Below are 23,947 nucleotides of genomic sequence, written 5' to 3' on the forward strand. Positions count from 1 at the left end.
TAAATGACAGAATGGGGTTGGAATGGATAGCCTTTGGGGTTTCTTCCAACTCTATGATTCCATTATTCAAAGCAAAGACAAGGAGCCTCTTGGAGAAAGAGCAGCTGCAAAGAGCCTGATTTCTTATTCTTTGCCCAAAAGGCTCTAAGTGCACAGAAATGCAGGGAATGCAGAATTGAAGGCAACCAAACTCCAGGCAATCAGAGAACTACAGTGTTGAATTATGTATGTACTGTTTTTGTTTTGATAATATTACAGTGTGTTATCTATGTTGCACTGTACACAACCTCCATTTTCCAACAGCCAGAAGAGAAGAGCAGCCAGGCACAGCTCCGTCCTGCCTTGCTCTGGCCTCCGAGGGAAGGACAAGCAGCCTGCAAAAAGCCTTAACAGTCTTCGCTACCACCATTCCCTTTTCCTTGAGTGTCATATCTTTACAATCTAATATCCTCCAGATGTTTTGGACTTCAGTTTCCAGAAGCCTCAGTCATCTCAGCCAATAGTTGGGGCTTCTGGGAGCTGAAGTCCAAGACATCTGGAAGCCCAGAGTTTCGAAAGCACTGTGCTGGAGAAAACTTCTAAATCAGTGATTCCCAAACTCTGGCTTTCCAGAAGTTTTGGACATCAGATGCCAGAAGCCCCAACTATTGGCCGAGATGGCTGAGGCTTCTGGGAACTGAAGTCTGGGGCCAGGAAATTGTCAAATTAATGATTTATTAGATGCCCTGGGAGCCTTTTTGGACTGAAGGGTGGGATATAAATGCTCTAGTCTAAGTAAATATAAATGCTCCTTTCCAACAGGTTGATCAGGAATAATTCCACACTTTCAAGGCACAGTATTGCAACATCTGGCACTCCTTAGTCGGCTACAAAGCATGTAGGAGGGCTGGAAATGGGAAGCATGGTATCCTTCTGGAACGCCTGGGGGAGTTGGGTATCGGGGGCACTGCTTTGCAGTGGTTCCGGTCCTACCTCTCGGGTAGATTCCAGATGGTGGAGCTGGGGGACTGTCGCTCCGATAAGAGGGCCCTTACATCTGGTGTCCCTCAGGGAGCAATTTTGTCCCCTATGCTTTTTAACATCTACATGAAACCGCTGGGAGAGATCATCCGGAGACACGGGGTGCGGTGTTATCAGTACGCTGATGACACCCAAATAATTTTCTCTGTGTCTCCGACTGATGCAGTAACTAAGGATGGCATCTCTCCTCTAGATGCCTGCTTGGCGTCGGTAATGGGCTGGATGAGGGAGAACAAACTCAGTGTGAATCCAGGGAAAACGGAAGTACTGGTGATAGGTCCCTCGGTTCCGGGTGGTGAGATTTGTCAGCCTGTCCTGAATGGAGTCACGCTCCCCTTGAGGGACTCGGTGCGCAGCTTGGGAGTACTCCTTGATTCGTCGCTCCAGCTAACATCTCAGGTGGATGCGACGGTCAGGAGTGCTTGTTATCAGCTTCGGCTGATACGCCAGCTGCGCCCCTACCTGGACCATCGGGACCTTGAAACTGTTGTACATGCTTTGGTAACCTCTCAATTGGATTTCTGCAATGCGCTCTACATGGGGCAACCCTTGTACCAAACCCAGAAGCTTCAACTGGTGCAGAATATGGCAGCCAGACTGGTCGCTGGTCGTTCCAGGACGGACCACATAACACCTATTTTAAAAGATCTCCACTGGCTACCTGTTCGCTTCCGAGCTCAATACAAGGTGTTGGTTTTGACCTATAAAGCCCTAAATGGCTTGGGCCCAGGGTACTTGGAGGACCGTCTCTCCCCATATAATCCACCCCGCACACTCAGAACATCAGGGACAAATTTGTTGGAGGTCCCTAAATCCCATCTGGTAAGGACCTCACAGAGGGCTTTTACTATCGTCGCCCCCTCATTGTGGAATAAGCTCCCTGTAGAGCTCCGTTCTTCTGCATCTTTAGTTTCTTTCAAGAAACAATTAAAAACGCACCTATTCCAGCTGGCTTTTTCACTTTAGGCAATAGTGTTTTTTCTCTGCTCCTTGTTCTTCGTTTTTTGACCCCGGACTAGTGCAATACATTGTCCTTTTCTTGCCCCTAGTGAATTGCGATTTGTATAGATTCCCGTTCATACCCCTTGTAATGATGTTTTTAGACTTTTATATTGTGATGCTTTTAACTGTGTTTTATTATTCTTTGTTTTGTAAGCCGCCTTGATCATGCAATTGGAAAGGCGGGGTAAAAATAAAAACTATTATTATTATTATTATGTTGTGGATTTTGTGTGGCTGCTTCAGAGATTGCTAGAGAGCCAAAGCTTCCAGCTATAACTTTGCTTACAACCGGCATGGCTTAATGGTTTGAGAGTTGGACTATGGTCTGGAGAACAGAGTTTGAATCCCTGCTCAGCCATGAAACCTACTGGGCAAGTCACACTCTCTCAGAGGACGGCAATGACAAATCCCCTCTGAAGAAACTTGCCAAGAAAACCCTGTGATAGGGTTGCTTTAGGGTCACCATAAGTCGGAAATGATTTGAAGGCACACAACAACAAGTAATGCTGACGTGTTTCTGTTTTGCAAAGGTATTTCATTGGTGTCAGGCCACCACTAGAGGACAGCAGACTACTGTAAATCAATAGGAAGATGAAATATCTTGATTGCTGCAAGAACCGCTCTGCTCCATCGGACCAAAGTTGAGATACTGGGTTGGCTTTAAGCCATGGTAGCCTAAATACCCCAAACAAAGACATTGGATCTAGTCTGATCTTGGAAGCTAAGCAGGCAACTTGAAATTGAGCTCTGTGAAATCCAGGCAACTTGAAGGCATGTTTCGGCATTGATGGTTTATATTTTAGACATACGTTTAACACTTCTTAGGTCAAGACCTGAAATATCAAATGCAAATAGTATCGTATAGCACATACCTCCTTTCCGCAGCAAATAGATGGGAACAATATACAGCATGATGTGCTGGATATAGTACACCTCTAGTTCGAAAGGTAGCTGTAGAAAGAAAGGGAAGAAAAACTGTAAGTAGTTGGTACAAACTATGTATATTGTTCGCTTTTGAGAACACTTGGGAGAGGAACACAAAACGTTGTCACGGCAGGAGCAACACCATGTAGCCTAAAAGAGGAGAGAGGAGTTAAAAAATGGTATGGGTTAGCATTTTTAAATCCCACTAATTTCATAGGATTTAGGAATGAGTATCTTGGCTGGATTAGATAGCCAGCGTGGATTTGAGCACTGGGCTATGACTTCTGAGACCAGGTTTCAAAAGCTAGGCAAGTAATACATATAGTCGCCAATATAGGGACAAGGAGTGATGAGGACTGAAATATTTTCCTTGCCTATACAGTGCCCCCTCCACATTCTCTGGGGTTAGGGGTGAAGGAACCCCTCGAATGTAGAAAACCCACAAATAAAAAAGCACTGTTCTTTATAACCTAAGAGAATACCTCTCTAGGAATCTCCAGGTCCTCCAGTGCAACTCTATGTTCAACATCTGCCAAAAGTTGATCATAGAATCATGCTGGAGGACCTATAAATGCCTAGAGAAGTGTTTTCGCCAAGAACTTCTAGGTTCTCCACCATAATTCTATGGTCAACTTCCAGCAGACCTAGAGATTCTTAGAGAGAACATATTAATCGAAACTGTAAATAATCAATTCCGCAAAAGTCAAAGTCGCAAATGTGGAGGGCCAACTGTATTTCTGCATGGAGCACAGCATCCTAAACTTATACCACTCATGGTGAGAAAGTGACCCTGAGCTCCTCCAAGTTGATAGGAGTTTGGGCATGGTCCTGGCACCAGACTGCATGTTGGCCACCAGGGAATGAAGTGCCCACACCACAACTATGAACACAACAGTATATAGTAATTGTGATCTTCACTACGCGAGACAACCATACCTATACAATCACAGCTTCTCAGGGTACAGTTGTAAGCCAAACCCAGCCTCAGGTTTAGCCACTGTTTCACATAATGTATTTTCGATCATGAACACTAAAATATGGATGGTTCAAGCCACTGTATTCCCCATCGCCACGTACGGATGTGAGAGCCGGACAGTGAAGAAAGCTGATAAAATTGAAATCAACTCATTTGAACTTTGATGCTGGAGGAGAGTGGGGAGGATACCAAGAAGACACACAAATGGGTATTGGAACAGATCAAGCCTGAACTACCCTTGGAAGAAAGGACGACAAAATTTAGACTGACATACTTTGCCTGTATCATGAGAAGGTACAACTCATTAGAAAAGACAATGATGTTGGGAGAGGCCAAGGGATATAGAAAGAGATGCAAGACCACATGCCAAATGGTTAGACTCGGAAGTTTATCGCATGGGGCATAAACTGTTCCCCAGCGCGTTCTAACGGGGACGAGCGTGGGCGCGCATGGAGCGCGATGGGCACCGGTTGGGGCCCAAAACGTGACTTTATCGCACGGAGGAACGCCGCCGCACGTTCCCATTGCGTCCCAATTCTGTTCCAGAGGGCGCCATTTCTGGGGACGCTTGGAAACAGTCCCCAGAAATGGCGCCCTCTGGAACAGAATTGGGACGCAATGGGAACGCGCGGCGGCGGCGTTCCTCCGTGCGATAAAGTCGCGTTTTGGGCCCCAACCGGTGCCCATCGCGCTCCATGCGCGCCCACGCTCGTCCCCGTTAGAACGCGCTGGGGAACGGTTTATGCCCCATGCGATAAACTTCTCGATCAGGGAGGCCATGGGCCTGAGCCTGCAGGGCTTCAGTGGAGCAGTGGAGGACTGGGAATTTCGGAGATGTCTCATCCACAGGGTCACTGTGAGTCAAGAGCAACTTGAGGGCAGTTAACAACAACAACAACAACTTGCCATTACTGACCAAACACAAAGCAAATCATGGTGACACCCTTGCTACCATCTTAAAGTACTACTCAGCACACATTGGCTCTAAAATAGCCATGCGGTCTGGAAAGGGTGACAAAGTCAAGACTAGGGAGGAGGATTAGTACTTGCCTGCCTTTAACCTAATTAAACTACTAGGAGTAACCCTCACAGGTATGCGAAAGCACGGGAGCTCCAGAAAATGAAGATGCCTCTGAGATTACTTTTGTCATGGACTGAAGCTGTTGATGGAACGTCTGACGTTGGCCAACCTGAACCCCAGCCGGGGAAGAACTTCATGCCTATAGAGTTCCTACTAGAGGCCAAAATATTAGCAGATGTGAATTAAGGTTAGGAGCCTCCACCCCGGATGCACACACATTCACACAACGCTTGCGCCACCTTAAGTTACCCTAGCTGTCTCAGTCAATATTTCACAACGCTTCCATTGCAAGAAAGCTTTGTGTCCCGGCATTTCCTTTCTATTTTGCACACTCCACGGTGGTAAGGCCTAGGTCTCTTTATATCCACCATCTAAATATTCATGGTTTTCGCAATTCAGAGTATACTGAAGCAATTCCCCCCATCACTTTCCATCTTTCATAGCCATATACAGAAATCAGACCTACAATGGCATGGACTATCCAGACTTTTGTATTCAAAATAAGCATGTGGCTATAAAATATAACGGTATTAAATACAATTTAGGATGTTATTTCCTCTTGATTGTCCAGCACATAAACACTTGAGTCTAAATCTAATTGCTAGTGTTGGTCCCTGCTGAAACAACATGGTGAATGGTTAATCAATACTTATGTAAATCCCACTGAATCAATAAGCCTACTTTAGCTGGGACTAGTAACTGAATGTAGGCCTTGCTGTTGCATATATGTGTGCATATACACCTGTGCGTGCACACACACACACCATTAGCTTGATCCTGAGAAATCCTGGGATCTGCAGTTAAGGAAGGAATGGATAACAAAATCCATGGATGCCCACGTCCCATTAAATACAGTGGCATAGCAAAATGGTGTCCCTTATATAAAATGGAAAATCAAGGTTTGCTAATGGGAATATTTTCAAGCTATGGATGCTTGAATCCATGGATTAAAAAATCAATGGATAAGGCGGGCCGACTGCATCTTACTCTATCCTTACTCTCACTACATCTTTCCAAATCCTGTTTTTTCTTTCCACTAATCATTGTCCATTTGCAAATTCACTCTCCACTAAACATTCCTCACCTCTCACTCAATCCCTGTATTTTCTCCTAGCCATACTAACTGTTTAATATTATAATACACAGCCATAATATGTAATATAATTCATGTAAGCTCACGCCCACAGAATGCTGCTGATCTAACAGACTTCTCTATTATCTACCAAGGTTGTAACTTCATTGATCATTTTACATTCTGCAACAAAAATGGGCATCTTTCGACCCATGCCTTGGTCAGTGTTCGGTCACAAAATTCCCCAATGCCTCCTCACATTGCACTATGATTCTAGGTTTTATATTTTGAATACATGTTCAGTTTTTTTTTAATGCAGAATAAATCTCAAATTGCAAATAGTCTTCAAAAACAGCACGGTTTTCAAGGACTTCTTTGCAGAAAGGGAACAAAATGGTTTACATTCACTATTGCCCACATGAATTAAATCCATGGTTTGCATCTCTATTGGCAGCAGATTGGAATGCATAGGATATTAGAACAATTTAAATTCAACATTTTAATTAGCTTATTTGGGGAAACACATATATTTAGTTGCGCAGCTCTTTAGGCACAATTATGTTAAGATATTTCAGTACCTTCAACCGTTTAAATCTAAATAACATTAAGGGTAGTCTCTGCTATCAAAAGCATTGGAGAAACCTAACTGAGGCTTTTGAAGTTGCTCCTTTGTACTAAGCCAGTGTGAATTAAATAATACAATTGTGTGATTTAAATAGTAAATACTCTAGTGAGAGTTCAGGCTTAAGAGTTTGAGTCTCAACTCTAGTTAGAAACAGCAATGTAAGAGGCAACAGTGCTTGGTAAAGTGGAAGGCGGGCGGTAGGAAAAGAGTGCGCACCCAGTGCGGATCCATGGCCAAGTGGAGATTTGAACCCTGGTCTCCTAATATCCTAGCCCAACACTCAAACCATTAAAACACATTGGTGTGTGCATGCGCATGTGTGTGTGTGTGTGTGTGTGTGTGTGTGTGTGTGTGTACACACACACACACACGCTTGTCCCTCCACATTCGCTGGGGTTCTCTCTAGGAATCTCTAGTTACTCTGCCAGTCATTGACCATAGAATTGCACCGGAGATGCTCCAAATGCCTAGCGGAGTGTTCTCTCTAGGAACCTCTAGGTCCTCCAGTGCAACTCTATGGTCAACATCTGCCAGACACTGACCATAGAAATGCGGTGGAGGAGCTACCAATGCCTAGTGAAGCATTCTCTCAAGGAATCTCTAGGTCCTTCAGTGTGACGTTTGGTTAGATAGTGTGATATATATAGTATGTGTGTATGCGTGTGTGTGTCTGTATATATAGTGGTATACGGGCTGCATAATCAATGAGTATCCAATGAACCCCACACAATGTGCAATGTGTTACAGTACATTTATAAAAGGCTTAACGCAGTATGGTCGATGTGCTGGAAATCTGAGTTATCATCTGCTGACTTCCGAGCATTTTCTAGTCATGAGCCATAACCAGGAAGCGCATGAATGGTGAGTGATAGAAAGCCCTTGATAATGAGCAGCCGGAACTTCAATGAATAGAAACACGTCACGTGGAAGCTGCTGTCAGAGGAATTATTGGCTGGAGCCACATGTATTATGAGCCCTTCCCAAGCCGTTAAACGTGTTACGAGCTCCTGACTATAACTGTATGAATTTCCCCTCGGGTTTGAATATTTGAGGACTGAGCTGCCTCGAGCATTGTTATTTTTCCCCTTTGCCATTGTCGGGATTGGAAACCACAATGGAATTTATACCAGTCATCCAAAGGTGACTGGTGCAACTTTTGTTAAACTGGAAAATATTGATTTGCTGGGAGGAAAGGCAGAATTTTTTCAGCTGTTACTAAACGGATGGAGATCTGATTTCAGGCCAAATGAATAACAACTTATAAAGTGTGATGCCAAGAAAAGAGAGTATATAACAAAATTAATATGTAGACAACTGCACAGAACGAAGGAGGCATTGCTGATTAGTACCTGAACATAGAAAGTATTTAGTTACCGGATCAGTGGACTATAGAGAGTCATTGATGAGATGCAACTTGACATATAGTGCATCCGCACTGCAGAGTTAAAGCATTTTGACACCACTTTTAGAGTGTCTTTGAGAATGCAATGGGCAATTTTCCCATGTTTTCCTCCCCGTTTCAGAAAAAGAAGTCTCTAAATTCATACACAAACACAACCTATTTATCTGACATGTTTGAAAAAACAGACATCAATTCTAGCATGTTGGTTCTGGATACCAGAAGCATACCCTTAAATCCCTATATTTGACAGAATGACGAACAGAAGCTAAAAAATTAGCAAAACCTTCTTCTTTCTTCATACTGCACTTTATACTCTTCTCTTTTGGGTATTTGCAAAAATAGTTGCACACTCTTCATGCAGCAAATGTTAAATACTAGCTTACAGACTTCTATATTTTTGTTTCCCTGCTTTGGGCAACTGTTAAGGGGGAAATATATTGCATGCAGGAGCAAATGCACAATTTTCAAACGGAGTTTCAGATACGGGACCAAAACAAAAAATCTACACATCGTTGCCAAACGGGTTCTGTTGCCAAAATGTCACTGGTTACACAACTCCTGCCACGGAAAGAGCACGTCTATCAACAACGGTATTGCCGCAACATGTTAGGACAAAACTAAGCTGCAAGAGAATGAAAATGGCTTGTTCCCAAAGTTGGCTAGCCGGAAAGCACATTTCCTGGTAGTATGTCACACCACTGACATCCTTTCTGAACAAAATAATTGCAACGTAAAAAGCCAACACCCATTCTAGAATTTGCAGTCAGCCCTCCACATTTGCGACATTGACTTTTGAGGTTTTGATTATTTGCAGATTTGATTAATATGTTCTCTCTAGGAATCTTTAGGTCCTCCAGCGCAACTCTGCCGGAAGCTGACCATAGAGTTGTGCCAGAGAACCTAAAGGTTCCTAGGGAGAACACTTCTCTAGGCATTTGTAGGTCCTCCAGCATGGTTCTATGACCAACTTCTGGCAAATGTTGACTGGAGGACTTGGAGATTCCTAGAGAGGTGTTCTCTCAGGTAAAAAGAACAGTGGGGAGACACCCCTCATCGGCGCAGTGCCAACTGCACCGCATGGCACCGAAGCCTAGAGCGGCTTCTTTTTAGGAGCGCCATAATGCCACTCATGCGCCCTGACGCCACTGCTTCCGGCGAGCACTGTTTGGGGGCACGGATGGCCACGCATCAGTCACGTGCCCCATGTGGGCAGGGTCACAGCAAGATGGCGCACGGGCGCCACTATTAGGCCTGGGTGCATATGGACACCCAGCCCTTAAATCGGCCCCAGGACAGCACTTTTTGCCCATCTGTATCAGGCCAGTGTTTTTTTTATTTTCAGTTTTTCCACATTCATGGGCCCATGACAAACTCCAACTCCCAGAATTCCATAGCCTTGAGCCAGGGCAGTTAAAGCGGTGCCAAACTGGGTTAGGTCTCTGGTGTGGATGCTGCTGCTACATTTCAAAACAGAAAAGAGGCAGCTTTACCAAAATTCCTTGCGGCATTTTCCCATTTTTGCAACTGACAGAATGTACTATTCTAGCAACTGCTGCTTGATGCTTCATGGCTCTTATTAATATTGCCACTGTCTGAAGAGTTCACCTGTGGCTTTGAGAAAAAGCTTGGTTCCTTCCACCATAATATCCTAGACCCCCCATTTTATATTTAACCAGGTTTTCTACCTCGTTGCTGTGTTCCTTCAAAGTCATTTCCCATTGATGGTAACCAACATATGGGATTTTTAAGCAAGATTTGTTCAGAGGAGGTTTGCCATTGCCTTCCCCTGAGCCTGAGAGAGTGTGACTTCTTGCCCAGAGTAACCCAGTGGGTTCCATGGCCATGCTGGGAATTGAAACCTGGTCTCCAGAGTCGTAGTCCAATGCTCAAACTGCTATGTCACACTGGGTCTCTTCTTCCGCTAAATGCAGAATGGCCACTGAGTCACATTGACAGCGGAAATGGCTTTTGAAGAGGACTTCCTGAGCCCCATATGTGGTGACTATCCTAAGTAGTCTGCCATACTCTGAGTAGGGCCAAAAGGGACAAGCAAGGTCAAGTAGGAATGACTCCGACAATTAAAGATGCGGTTGTCGTTTTCTATGCAACTGAGCCCAGCCCTGCACTCAGGTTTTCTATGGAACGCTCTCCCTGCCATTTACAGGAAACCGTCTTGCAACATCTTCCTGGCAAGATCACTCACTGGGTGATAAATAACCTCCTAAGACAATAAATAGGAACTGTATTTGTAATGAAGTCCCTGGTGATGATTTGCAGGTACGAAGTACAACGTAGTGGTTTGAGTGTTGGATGGGGAAACTGGGAGACCAAGGTTCGAATCCCTGCTCAGCCATGGAAACCCAATGGGTGACTTTGGGAACGCCACGTTCTCTCAGCCTTAGAGGAACGCAAAGGCAAACCCACTCTGGACAAATTCGGCCAAGAAAGCCCCATGATAGGTTTGCCTTTGTGTCTCCATAAGTCAGAATTGACTTGAAGGCACCTAACAACAATCAAACAATAGAATTACCAGTAGATGTGTTTGAGTTACCTGTCAACATAAATTTCACAGAGCTTCCTTAAGTAACAAATACTCAGCGGTGGTTTGCCCTTGACTTCCAAAAAACAAATACACCGCACAGACCGATCTCTTCCAACAGGAAAAAGCAGCCAAGAAAATAGGTTTGTTCCCAGTATGTTTCAGATATTTTAACTGCCAGGCAGCTTCGCTGTGCAGAGTGATCCCAAAGAAATACTTGTTGCCTGTTTAAACACATCTCGATCCTGGCAGAACAGCATCTTCTAGGCGCATGAAAGCCGCATAGCTCTAGCAAGATTAGGAGAGACAGCATGCCTCCAGCCTCCAGGTTCTGTTCTATTTTTGTTTTATCTGTAGCAACGTTTTCAGAACACCGGGGAAAAAATGAGAAAACAACAAGGAAGACTCACACAGACAGCCAACAGGAGCTTTTAGGTTCACAAATTGCTCGGTTCAAAGCACACAGAGGTTATTCCTGCGCCATGAAACTTTATCTTGTGCAACAGAGGCAACGGTATGCATTTGCAACTGCTTTCATTCCACAAAATTGATCCGTGAAAAGGAAATCTCTCCAAGGACCCTCAGGATTATTGGGACTTTACCAATCCAAAACCAAACAGAAAGACTCACAAAATTATAAAAACAATGTACATCAACAGGATTTACACCTTGGCTTTAGCCAACATCCTTCCTCCTGCCTTTCTCCACCAATGGCCATAGTTAAAACTAAATGTATCACCTCATCGCCATTTCCACAAATCTGGAATTTCTATTGCTGTTCTCAGACACAATCGTCCTGTATAAGTCTGTTCTTGGACTTCTCCACTCCATGTATCTAAGGAAGCAGATTCAAATCTACAAAAGCTCATGCTACCAGGTTCTTTCAGTTAGTCTCAAAGATGCTACAAGATCCCTTTGCATACTGATTCTCCCAATTAACACAGCCATTTATTTGATTTCTAAATCTGAGTATGTGTTTTGTATTCATAGCTGATACGTATTCATGACTGTGACACTACTGTGGCCACAATTATAGCTCCTTCTCCAAACTACTTTTCTGGGGAACTTGCATGAGTACATCCATTCTTTCTTTCAGTTAGTCTCAAAGCTGCTTAGTAAGATTTACTCATCTTTAACTGCTCAGTATTTATGATCACCTTGATGTTGTTAATTGCCCTTGAATCGACCTCGACTCATGGCTTCTCCGTGGATGAGATATCCAAAAAATCCCCATCTTCCATTGCCTTGTCCAGGTCCTGCAGGCCCTTGCCCACAACTCCCATGATCAGCTCTATCCATCTTGTCTGTGGTCTTCCTCTCCTCCTTCTACCTTCTACCTTTCCTAGCATTATTGTTTTTTCTAGTGATCCTTGCCTTCTCATGATGTAGCCAAAGGACGATAGTCTCAACTTGATCATCTTTGCTTCCAAGGAGAGCCCTGGTCTGATCTGGTCAAGAACCCATTTGCTGGTCTTCTTGTCTTTCCATGGAATCCTAAGTACTCTTCTCCAGCATCACATTTCAAATGAATTGATTTTGTTTCTGTCTTCTTCCTTCACTGTCCAGCTCTCACATCCTTATCTTGCAACTGAGAATACAGTGGCCTGAACAATTCTGACTTTAGTGTTCAGTTGTATGTGTTTGCTCTTCAGTACTTTTTCTAGTTCATTCATAGATGACCTACCCATTCCTAGGCATATTATTTCTTGACACTGTTGCCATGATAGTAACTCCCTGCCCCAAGCCTATTTTATCAGCTGCATGGGGAAAGGGGGATCCGTTCTTTCCGCGATTGGCACGTGGGTGAATGATGTTTCCACCAGACTGGAAGGGGGTTGTCAGGCCTCAAGAAATCATAGCGACATATAATGTGAAAGGGACACAATAAATGTTAAATGCACGTAGATCTCTTTATTACCAAAGGCCTGTTTGGGCAGAGAAGTCTGAGCCTACATTCCTGTTGTTTGCAGAGCTGCTACGCACAACTTTGAATTATTAAGACTGCATTGCAACACAATGACAAGACGGAATTGTATAGGATTCTTCCGAAGGGTGAGGCAACATGTTGGTACAATGCACATGCTTGCTGTTACTATAGAGGAGGTTTCTTTATTGTCTAAACCTGGGCTGGACTCTGACTCATCCCTCTTTCAATAAGCCAGAGAGACAACCCAGAGTTCACAAACAATGCTGGCCTACCATTGCCTCCTAGATGTCGGTGAACAAGAGCAAATGGTGAAACTCAGCACTGAGAGTGTTTTGTTTGAACACCACCAAGGTTTCCTATTACCTACTGTTTGGTGGTTCAGCATCATCTTACACTTTTTAAACCAAAGATAGAAAAATGATTCCTGGAAGTCGCAGAAGCAGAACCGAAGCCGATTGTGTTAAAAGTTATTGAACTGACTTTTGTAATTAACACAGACGCTATCTAATACGCTTGTTTCCATGATAGGTAGCCATTTACCTTCCAGCCTAATTAAAATAATCAAACAGAAAATAAATGGATTGGCTCTTTTTTAAAGTATGCCACGGAGCAAACTCTTACTTTATTTGATCATTGTTCTGCTGATCACACAGCGGAAATTTTACAAGGTGAAAACTATGCACGTCTTACAGTGACTTCTGTCTAAAACCTCTTATTCATGCAATGTTTTAAGGGGCAAAATTTAATACCAGCAGATTCCATGTACCATGAAAGTAGCTTGTCTTTATTCCTCTGCATAAATTCAGAGGCTTATTTATAGCTCAGAATGCCAAAGGCTTACAGCGGACAAAAAAATAAATAAACCAAAACATATTATTTGCATTCAGTGTTCCTTCAACGAATGCTTCTGGTAGCAGATGAGCAAATACTTTGGAGTGGTGCCTGCCTCCATCATCATCATCATCATCATCATCATCATCATCATCCCCAGGGGCATCCTATAGAAATGACACCAAGGCTTTAGCAGGGATGTTCTGGATAGACTTTCACCCACACAGAATGACTCAGCTAGGAAAATAGCCTCATTCTTGCCAAAAGAGAAGAATCAACAGGCAACCACCTGATTCTCCCTATCCAAATGAAGCAGGATCAGGGCTGCCTTGTACTTGGATGGGAGACCACCAGGGATGTCCTAGTAGGCCAGGAAAGGATCTCAACTGAAATCCTAGAAAACTTTTGGTTACAGTCAAGGATTGACAATACTTGGATATATGGACCAGTAGCCTGACGGAGTGTAGTGACCAAATATGGGCCAGATCAGACAGACAGGAAAAAGTGACTCCATCCTGCATTATCTGAAAGTAGATCAAAACTCTACTGTCCGCACTGCCCACGCTGAAGGTGGCCAGAACACCTATGGGCTGTCTATATGGCGTGGCATCACACCACGCTGTGCGATTATTATTTTTTACCACCTGCCCACCATGCATGTGCACCATTGCCCAAACACACCAATGACTTCCCTGCCCAGATGCCATTCCATTAGACACTCGCCTGTATGATCAGCCAGACGCTTGTGCGATGCACCACTTCTACAGCGCATCGGTGTGCCCAGGGGCAAAGCACAATCAAGGTACCCCTCTACTCATGCCGCCTTCACCCCATGCCCTCCTGTTGGACTGCCTGGTTTATGTATGTTGTAATTGGCTATTGTGTTTTTCCTTTGCTGCAGTCCCACGATAGTGTTGGGCTGTTTATATGCTGGTGCAAAAATGTGCATTTTCTGCCTGGAGTCGGAGTATCCCAGCTTCTTTTTGCTCTGGTTTTTAGCCCCAGAGTGTGGTTTCATTTATTTCCCAACAGCTTTCGCTTTGTGCATCGTCTAAATCTCCTGCCTTCAAAGTGTCTGGAAGCTGCTTTACTTTACCCATGTTTTTCACCCCACATGTCAGCTTCTTATGTTTCTCTTCATGCTTGAACACAGCAGGAGTGGGGAAAGTGTGGTCTATGGGCTGAATGTCCCCCCAGGACTTCTTTTGCTGTCCTCAGGGCCTGCCAAAGGTCAGATTCACAAACTGACAAGGTCTTGGACTTGATCAAGTGTGGAAAAGGTGCAGCTCAAGGGACACAGGTGACCCTTGGAACCTCTAAGCATGGCCTCTGAAGCCCCAAACAAGGTCCCAGATGCCACCCAATTTTCAGGCCAAAATATGACCCAACTGTAACAGTTTGTTTCCCCTAACCCTTCAAAGCCCCTAAAAACATAGAAAAGAAGAAGAAAATTCAGTCGAAACGGCAGCCAGAAGTGACGCCAAGTCTTCATGGGCATGCGCTGGCACTGTCCAGCAAGAACTAGGAGGAAAAAATGAGCCCCATCCCCTGCACAGTTGTTCATCCTTGGACCAAATATTTCCCAACTGCGTGACGCCTTGTAGACAGACATCCTTGCAAAAAGAGCCATCAGTTAAGTGGCTTTGCAATGATAGGTGTCTCAGTGCAGTCCCCCTCAGCTAAAGCCGTGATAATCTTGCTAATGGAGGTAATCATTAATCTGGCCTTAATCTACCCAGCCATGGATTTTTAGGAGCACATCTTGTTAAGAGGCTCTGTGCTTGTGTACGGATAAGAACATCGGAAGCATCCAAGTCAGCAAAACTGTTTGTTTACAGTAAACAAATTGTTTTCAAATCAATAGCCAGCAAACCAACCAATACAGGGCATGGGTTTTTCTTAAGGGCAGGTGAAATATATGCACAGTGGCCGTTGTGTGCCTCCAGGTCACTTCTGACTTATATTAAGATCTGGGTATTGAAAAAGTGGGAATCGAAGTGCAGGAGACTGTTTTCCTTCCATCAGTTTTCCCGCAGTGCTTTTATTACTGTAAGGATCTCAACACTTCCAGTCAATAAGCCTTGTTCATTTTTAACCAATGGTCAGTTTAAAACAAGAGAGGGCAAAATGTTGTCCCCAAGGCCCTTGATTTCTCCAGACTTTATGAATTCCCCCTTTCTCTGGCCAAAAAATGGGTTGAGGATCTATTGAACTCCGGGAAGTTTCCAGGAGCAGCAATTCACCTTTTAAATAAATTGCATCCCCCAAGACACTGTTTCACTTCCCCAAATCCCAAATTTCAACACTGGAAGTGGACTTCTGAATGCATCTGGTAGGTTCTTCTTCATTTTGGGACAGTCTAAATAGCTTTCAGCTTGGAGACCAGGGTTCAATTCCCTGTTTGGCCATGAAACCCACTGGGTGACTTTAGGCAAGTCACACTCTCTCAGCCTCAAGGGAAGGCTATGGGGAAAAACTCCTCTGATCAAATCTTGCCAAGAAAACCCTATGATAGGTTCACCTTAGGGTTGCCATAAGTTGGAAATGACTTGAAGGCACACATCTGGAAGGTTGTTTTGCATGATAAGAAAATGTCCCTGTACCAGTCACACAACTCTGGCTTAATCTGGTGTATGGTCTTAACATCAATATGCAACACACCTTAGCATCTCTAATTGTGTAAATGTACCAGATCAACCTATACACCTCTAATTCTTGCAGCTTTACTTTTTGCAGCCAAGTATAGATTCTACTGAAAACAGTGTTGGGTTACCTCACTTCAGGTGCTGAAATGCAATGCAAACATTCGTAATTGTCATTTAATTGGAGTTTAACAGTTGCATGCTTAAACATCTGCACTTGAAAAGTTGAGATTAGCGTAAATACCACTCAACTGTAACACTGGAAGTGTGGTCAAAGATCACAGCTCTGCAACCATGACTGTTGCTGAATCAGCAGCAATGCGACTACAGTATATTGCATGGCCACCTCCACGCTGGCATTGCCTCAGGTCCACTGCAAAGTTGTTATCTTCCAAAGGAAAGTAAACTTACAGAAGGAAATGAAAGCAACAGCAAACCAAACACACAGACACACACAGCGGTGGGGGGGTCAGACATACATACAGGCTTGATTTACTTACCAGTCGCGTATTAACCACAGGAAACAGCAATGCCAGAAGTGCCCCGTTGAGCATATGCATCTGCAACCTAAAAAGAAAAAAGAACAAGGTCACCTCTACAATGCAGAAAGATCCGGAATTTTACCAGGTTGGGTCTGATGAAGAGCTAGTTTAACATTGCCGGTTGAGTATTATTTTCCCAGAGCCAGCATGGCATATAGAGCTTTTGAGTGTTGGGCGACGACTCTGGAGACTAGGATTTGAACCCTTGCTCAGCCATGAAAACCCACTGAGTGGGCAAGTCACACTCTCTCAGCCTCAGAGGATGGCAATGCCAAACCCCCTTTGAAGAAACTTGACAAGGAAACCCCTTGTTCCCCTTAGGATCTCCGTAAGTCGGAAATGACTTGAAGGCATACAACAACAAGATATTACTTTCTATCCCTCCTATACATCTACACACTACCTTCGAATCTGAGAAAAACTGGGCTGTTCTCCTTCCTATCTACCCTTGGGACTTGAATACACCCCCATGTTACCCACCAGTGCTCTCCAATGCATATTTTGGTGAACACAAGCAATGCAAAGAGTAGTTTAACCATTTGTATAATTCACAAAGAGCATCACCTGAAGAGAATCATTGCAAAATGGCAGGGTGGGCAGGCTAGCAGGAAAATCTGAAATGGAAGAAAAAAGAATAGTCACTACAGTATTATAAGCATATATGCTTGTTTTCATAAGACAAGTGGATGACTTGTTGCTCTGAACATCTCCAACAGCTTTCATCGGATTTTTCAAAGCGACCAAAGGCCACTTATCAGGAATTCCATCCAGAGCGTAAATGTTCTCCCCTGAGTATCTGAATCCTCATTTTGACAGTCCATGACCATCAAGGCACGCTTGTACCAAAGGTTTATTGCCACAAGAGATTAGTTCAATGAGCTGGAGCTTCCTTTCTTGCAAAAATGGCCTTTGCGGAATCACAGGAAGTATCTCAGGAAGTAGGCTCAAGTCTACGAAGGCTCATGCTACCAACATTTCTCTTAGGCCTGTTACAGACTGCCAAAATAAAGCTGCTTCGGGTCTCTTTGGAGGTATGCTGTTTAAATGATGCATGCATCAGAAGAATCCGGAAGCTGCACCAAAGCTGTACTCCAGTACTTAGGAATGTAGTGTGGCTTTGGCGCGACTTCCGGACTCTTAGGACCCACGCATCATTTAAAATAGCATACCTCCAATGAGGCCCGAAGCAGCTTTATTTTGGCAGTCTGTAACAGGCCTCAGTCTCCAAGATGCTACAAGATCCCTCTGCATATATTTATGTTAGTTATTCCTCACCTTTATTTATACCCCACTTTGGTCACAGGAGGTCACCTTTTTGTAGCCACAACATGATGTGGACTCATGCTCAACTTGTGGCCCACCACAGTCCCACAATCCTTTTCATCCATGCTTCTGTTGAAACAGTTATTCCTCTATTCTATACCTGTGCATTTAATTTTTTAAAAGAACATTTTCCCTAAATGTAGAGTTTTGGATTTGTCCCCTGGATTTCATTATCAACCCAATTTTCTATTCAAATAAGTCTTGTGAGTTGTTGGCCATCCCTCTCTGTTTTCTGTCATCTGCTAACTGGAGAAAGAATCCTTCCACTCCTTCATCTAAGTAATAGATAAAGATTTTTCAAAGGCATCAAACCCAGGACATAAGCGTGCATCACCTCATCCAAAATCTTCCCCCAATTTGCTGAAGAACCCTTGCTGAGCTTTCTTTCAGTATGGCTTTCCAACAAGCTCTGAATCTATCTGAAGATACCATCCCCTTGAACACATGTTAGCCATTCTGCTAAACAAACTACCACGAAGAACTGTGTCGAGTGCTTGGCTGAAATAGAGATAAATCCCATCTGCAAAGCAAGTAACCTGATCGAAACAAGGAAGATAGATAAGATTCGCCTGGTGCGGTTCCTTATTGACAAATCCATGCGCTGTTATCGAGATGAGTGAACAAACTGATTCCACCATCATGTTGTCCTCCCCAATATTAAAGTCAAACTCTAGTTTCCCAAATCTTCTTTTTTTCAAGACCGAGACACCGTTTATCTGTCGCCAGTCCTATAGCATCCTATCTATAGTTGGGTATGGGCCCATACAGACATGCCAAAATAAAGCTGCTTCGGGTCATTTAGGATGTATGCTATTTAAATGATGCATGCGTCCTAAGAGTCCAGAAGCCACACCAAAGCCACGCTCCAGTCCTAAGGATTGGAGCATGGCTTTGGCGTGGCTTCCGGACTCTTAGGATGCATGCATCATTTAAGCAGCATACTTCCAAAGTGACCCGAAGCAGCTTTATTTTGGCCTGTCTGTATGGAGCCTATGTTTCATTAAACTGCCTCCCTCCCAAATCAGATCCCATCCTTGGATCCTAAAGGCATCCCCTTGATTCCAAACTTCTCCTATGGTGTTCCCTGGAACTATTCCTATTTATTATTTCATTTATATCATGCAATTCTGCATAAGGGAGATTCAACCTGTGCTGTGTCTGCCTACCCAGAGAGCTATTAGTGTTCCCTTATACCTTTTCATGCGACAGAATGGGAAGTATGTTTGCGTGCCAAGGCCAGGATGAAAACCTTGGAACTGTTTTGCCAACTAGGTTCTCTGCAGCCAGTTTCAGAGACAGAGCGCAGAGGACTAGAAATGGACCTCCTGTTTCTGCCAGCCAAGGAGACAAAAGTAACCTGCTGTGGCATCTGCTGGCTTGGACGCTTAGAGAGTCAGGCACACAGCAACCGCAGTGCTCTTGTTTCTCTAGCCGGGGAGCATAGTTGTGCAAGCCAAACCATAGTGGCTTTGCAATCATCATTATTTGTTGAGCAATTGTACAGAACTAAGTAGGTCTCCTTCATCTAGGTTTTAATGGGCAAGCAGGAATGAAGAAAGAGAGAGAGAGCTGCAAGCTCCCATAGTGTCTGTCACCTTGTTTAACCTCCTAATATACAACGGTTCAGCTAAGAAACTGGGCTCTCTAGTAGAAATGAGTGTAGTATGTGTGTCTGTGTTTGTATGTGAAATTTAAAAAGCTGGGCTGCTCCAAGGAGGGAAAAATTCAGCGAGGCATGACATTTATTGTTGTTGTTGTTGTGTGCCTTGTTGCCAACTTATGGCGATCCTAAGGCGACCCTATCATAGGGTTTTCTTGGCAAGATTTCAGAGGAGGTTTTCCATTTCCAGGTCATGACTTATGGTGACTTTAAGGCAAACCTATAATGGGATTTTCATGACACATTTCTTCTGAAGGGATTTGCCATTGCCATCCCCTGAGGCTGAGAGTCTTGCCCAAGACCACCCAATGCGTTTACATGGCTGAACCAGATTTGAACCCTGGTCTCAGAGTGGGTTTCATGGCCAAGCTAGGAATCGAACCCTGGTCTCCAGAGGCATAATCTAACACTCAAACCACTGCCATGCTGGCTCGCCATCACCTTTATTAGGACGAATCAAAATGTGCAAAAGTGTGCAAGGGTTTGAATACTCTAGAGCAGTGTTCTCAACCTCTGCTCCTCCAGATGTTTTGGACTTCAACTCCGAGAAGCCCAAAACAGCACAGCTAATGGGTAGGGATTCTGGAAGTCCAAGTCCAAAACACCTGGAGGACCAAAGGTTGAGAACCACTGCTCTAGAGCTTGCTTTTACAGGGTGGATTTAAAACACACACACCACAATCATACTAGATGAAGCAAGGGGGAGGAAGAAAGTGCAAGACTTAGGCCAGATGTTGTGGTTTTACTAAGCTTTGTAGTTAAAGAGTCAGACTGCAGACTGAATAAATCACTGCCAGGCCTGCGCAGGTATCAAGTTGCAGCTAGCCATGTACACCGAGGATAAAGGAGGAGGAATGCATTTCTGAGAAGACAAAGGTCTTAGCTGCAACTCAAGAGATCTGCCTGCCTTCAGCAAAGGACAAGCCTTGGTTTTCTGTGATTATCACACACAATGGCGCAAATAAAGTGATATCGGAAATGTATTGTTGCTGAAATCCTAAGGTAAAAAGATGTGTGTTAATGCTTCTTTGGGACCACTTTAATGATGGGTTTTGTGCAACATCGTGTGAAATCGTTTTGCGTAATTACACAATCTTTCCGGGATATTCGTGGGATAAACTCCTTTGTTTGATCAACTCCTAGTAATATTCATCACTGGCCCTCAATGCTCTTTCTTTACCCAATGCATCACATAAAAACCTGGCAGGGCATAAAGTCCGACTCTGCATTTCAGACATAAAGCAGTTTGACACTGCTTTAACTGTCATGGCTCCATCCTTGCCAAGAAAGCTAACATGATAGTGTCACCGTAGGATCCTCATAAATCAGACACAACTTGAAGGCACACAACAACATTACCACAGTTAACAAAGTGGATGTGTTCCTGGGTATTACTGCTTTAACATCAAGTTTGATACCAGAGGCAGAAATATTTTGTTTGCTTATGCAAATTTTTACCAGATGCTCAAAGATGTCTGCAAACTCCCCCAAAAAGATTAAAAGCCACCGTTCTATACGGTGTATTCGGTAAATAAATCCTACCCCACACTTTCAAAGCAAACCGATGTTCCAGAAACACAATCACTCTAATGGAAGTAATTCAGCTTACAGTAAATTAATAATGGATGGATACAAACTCGGTCGATAAAGCCGAGTTCAGGGCCATTTTTAAAAGAGATGGCGGCGATCGGGGGGAGGGAATAATTCAACTGCGTCACCAAAAAGCAAAGGAAATAATTATATTTAATGAAGTAACATGAGGATCAACAAACACACAGGTCACACCACGTCTTTTTAAGTGCAGCTGAATACAACTGTAACTTCGGAAAACAGCCTGATGTAAGGAGGACATGAAGTTACTAGGAAAAACAAGAGGCGCTGGAAGGAAAACATTTACCAGTCTAATGGATAACTGAGAGGGCATCTACACTGTGGAAATAATGCAGTTTGACACCACTTTACGTGTCGTGGCTCCATCCTATGTGATGCTATACTGAGAGGTTATTGTATTGAAGATTCAATGCTATGCTAGAATTGCCCAGTGGCTGAGAAAGAATGAAGAAAGCAGGGAGGCAGATCATGAGAAAGACTGCAAAGAGAAGGTGATGGAAACCCTCTCCCCACAAAAGTTGACAGAAGACGAAAAGTATGAATCTAGACAGGCGGAGAGCCAAGATGTCCTACTGTTAATTATTGATATCCAAATACCCATTTTATCTAGGTCTGGACGTTCCTGTGTGGCACATTCCACAACGCTTTCGCTTTCTATAAGTTCTTTATCTTGTCAAGAACTCAAGCCTCTGTTCCTCAACATCTAACCTTGTTGCTGTCTATTTTTTCTCCTGGCTTTCTGTCTCTCTCTCTTGAACTTGTTCCAGCGCTGGCACCCTTCCCGGTCCTTCCAGGACTTGGCCTGACTTCTCATGGTCTTCCGAGGAACACAGCTTGTAGGTTGGAGCAACATTATGTTCTAACTATAGCCCTATTCAGCCCTCGTTTCAAAAAAACATGCTGTATCAACATGCAAGGAGTGGAACGCGGTAATCTGATCCCATGCACTTCTACTTCCATCACCTTATTAGACACTCAGCTTAATGGGTCAAGAACAGACAGCCTCTGGAGAGCCTCTACATGACCTCCAGGTTTTCTTCCTCCAAATCACAGAGAGAGCCTCCATGTGTAGTGACAGTGCTCTCCTACAGACCCAGTACCCTCCACATAAGCAGAAATAGCAATGACACCAAAGCGAAACAGGGCTACTGCACTCCCTTCCTCAACGGTTGTTATTGGCCTCATTCCCACTATGTTTTAAACCTGTTTGCAAACCAGTTTGAAATGGTTTGAATGAACCTTGTTCGCACTTGAGCCAAATCACTGAAGCAGTTTGGAGAGGGGAGCCATGCGCTAGACCCATTTAACGCGCTTCTTTTTGACACTCATTTCCCCCCATGATAAATCATTTCAGCGCAAGTGTGGATGGGATGCGGATCAGAATCGAGGTGTTTTTATGAGATGATCAGATGATAGTCCACTGAAGGGGGTCCCTTTGGAATCGAACCATGGGTCAATGTGAACAAGAAGTGGGTTATTTTAGAAGAAAATGTGATCAGGGCAAACGCAGCGTGAACCACACTCCGCTGCTGAATCGATCCATCAATTTGGATCACAGACTGATTTAAATGGGAATGAGCCTGTTGTATGCCTTTCAAGTCATCTTTGACTTATGGAGCTGGTGTGGCATAGTAGTTTGAGCACTGGACAATGACTCTGGAGACCAGGGTTCAATTCCCAAGCTCATCCATCATTATTATTATTATTATTATTATTATTATTTTATATAGTGTCATAAATTTACATGGCACTTTACAGAGATTGATTAGTTAATTAGCCATGAAACCCCCTCGGTGACCTTGGGCATGTCACACACTCTCAGCCTCAAAGGATGGCAAACGTTCTGAAGACACTTTCCAAGAAAACCCCACGATAGGTTCATCTTAGGGTTGCCATACACTGGAAACAACTTGAAGGCACACAACAACAACAACAACAACAACAACAACAAAGGCGAACCTATCACCTTCTCAAGGATGCCCCATACAGTAAGAAACTGTATGGCCTTTGAACCATTTCAGTTAGTCAGGGAAGCAAGAAGGGAGTCAACCTTCTACCTAATATTTGGACAGACTAAATTCTAATTCTACATGGCTCCCAAGATCTGGGGCAAGTACTCAGAGTTAATGTCTTGAACAATAACCAAGCTAAGGTGAAGTCAAAGGCTTTTGGGGCCAGCATCCTTCGCTTTTTGTGGGGTTTTCGGACTATATGGTCATGTTCTAGAAGAGTTTGTTCACAATGTTTCACTGGCATCTGTGGCTGGCATCTTCAGTGAAATCCTGCCAGCGAAACATCAAGAATAAACTCTTCTAGAACATGGCCACATGGCCGGAAAAACCCACAAAAATCTATCATAACCAAGCCCTCAAAGGAAAAATAGCCTTCTGATTCAGCATGACACTATTGTCAGTAACTACTAAGTGGTTAAATATTCAGGTTTCACAACTGATTGGCAGACCTACATTATTCATTCCCATTTACATTCTTCTTGTTATTAACTACCATAAAATAGACCTCGAGGTACGGTGACTTATGAGAGGCCTCCGCATCAACAGATCTGTTCAGGTCTTGCAAATTCAGGCTCAGGTCTTCCTTGACTGAGTCTATCCACATGTAATGCGTTTATTTGTTTTCAAGACGGACAATGCTTTGGGATATCTTTGTCCACAAGGCAAGGCGAGCTAAACATTTCAAAAGTATATATTTAAAATGAATGCACCTTGTTTGTCTTTCTGAGAGCGACTGTGCCCCAAAATATTAGGGCAGG

The 23,947-nt window shown here is 43.8% G+C and overlaps 1 protein-coding gene across 4 annotated transcripts in view; it reads right to left on the minus strand.

Moving 5' to 3' along the window:
- The window catches only part of LOC149308793 (transmembrane protein 164-like), a 42,411-nt gene that overhangs the window by 12,713 nt on the left and 5,751 nt on the right, over positions 1–23,947 (minus strand). For all 4 annotated transcript variants that reach the window (XM_089536472.1, XM_089536474.1, XM_089536476.1 and 1 more), the window contains exons 3-5: positions 17,148–17,197; positions 16,542–16,608; positions 2,895–2,973 (exon numbers count right to left, since the gene is read on the minus strand). In XM_089536472.1, the coding sequence (XP_089392598.1) occupies positions 2,895–2,973; positions 16,542–16,608; positions 17,148–17,197 (196 nt within the window). The remainder of the gene's footprint in view (positions 1–2,894; positions 2,974–16,541; positions 16,609–17,147; positions 17,198–23,947) is intronic.

Source organism: Sceloporus occidentalis, unplaced genomic scaffold (genome assembly GCF_023333645.1).
Source record: "Sceloporus occidentalis isolate IW3139 unplaced genomic scaffold, rSceOcc1.0.p SCAF_8, whole genome shotgun sequence".
Taxonomy (NCBI): domain Eukaryota; kingdom Metazoa; phylum Chordata; class Lepidosauria; order Squamata; family Phrynosomatidae; genus Sceloporus; species Sceloporus occidentalis.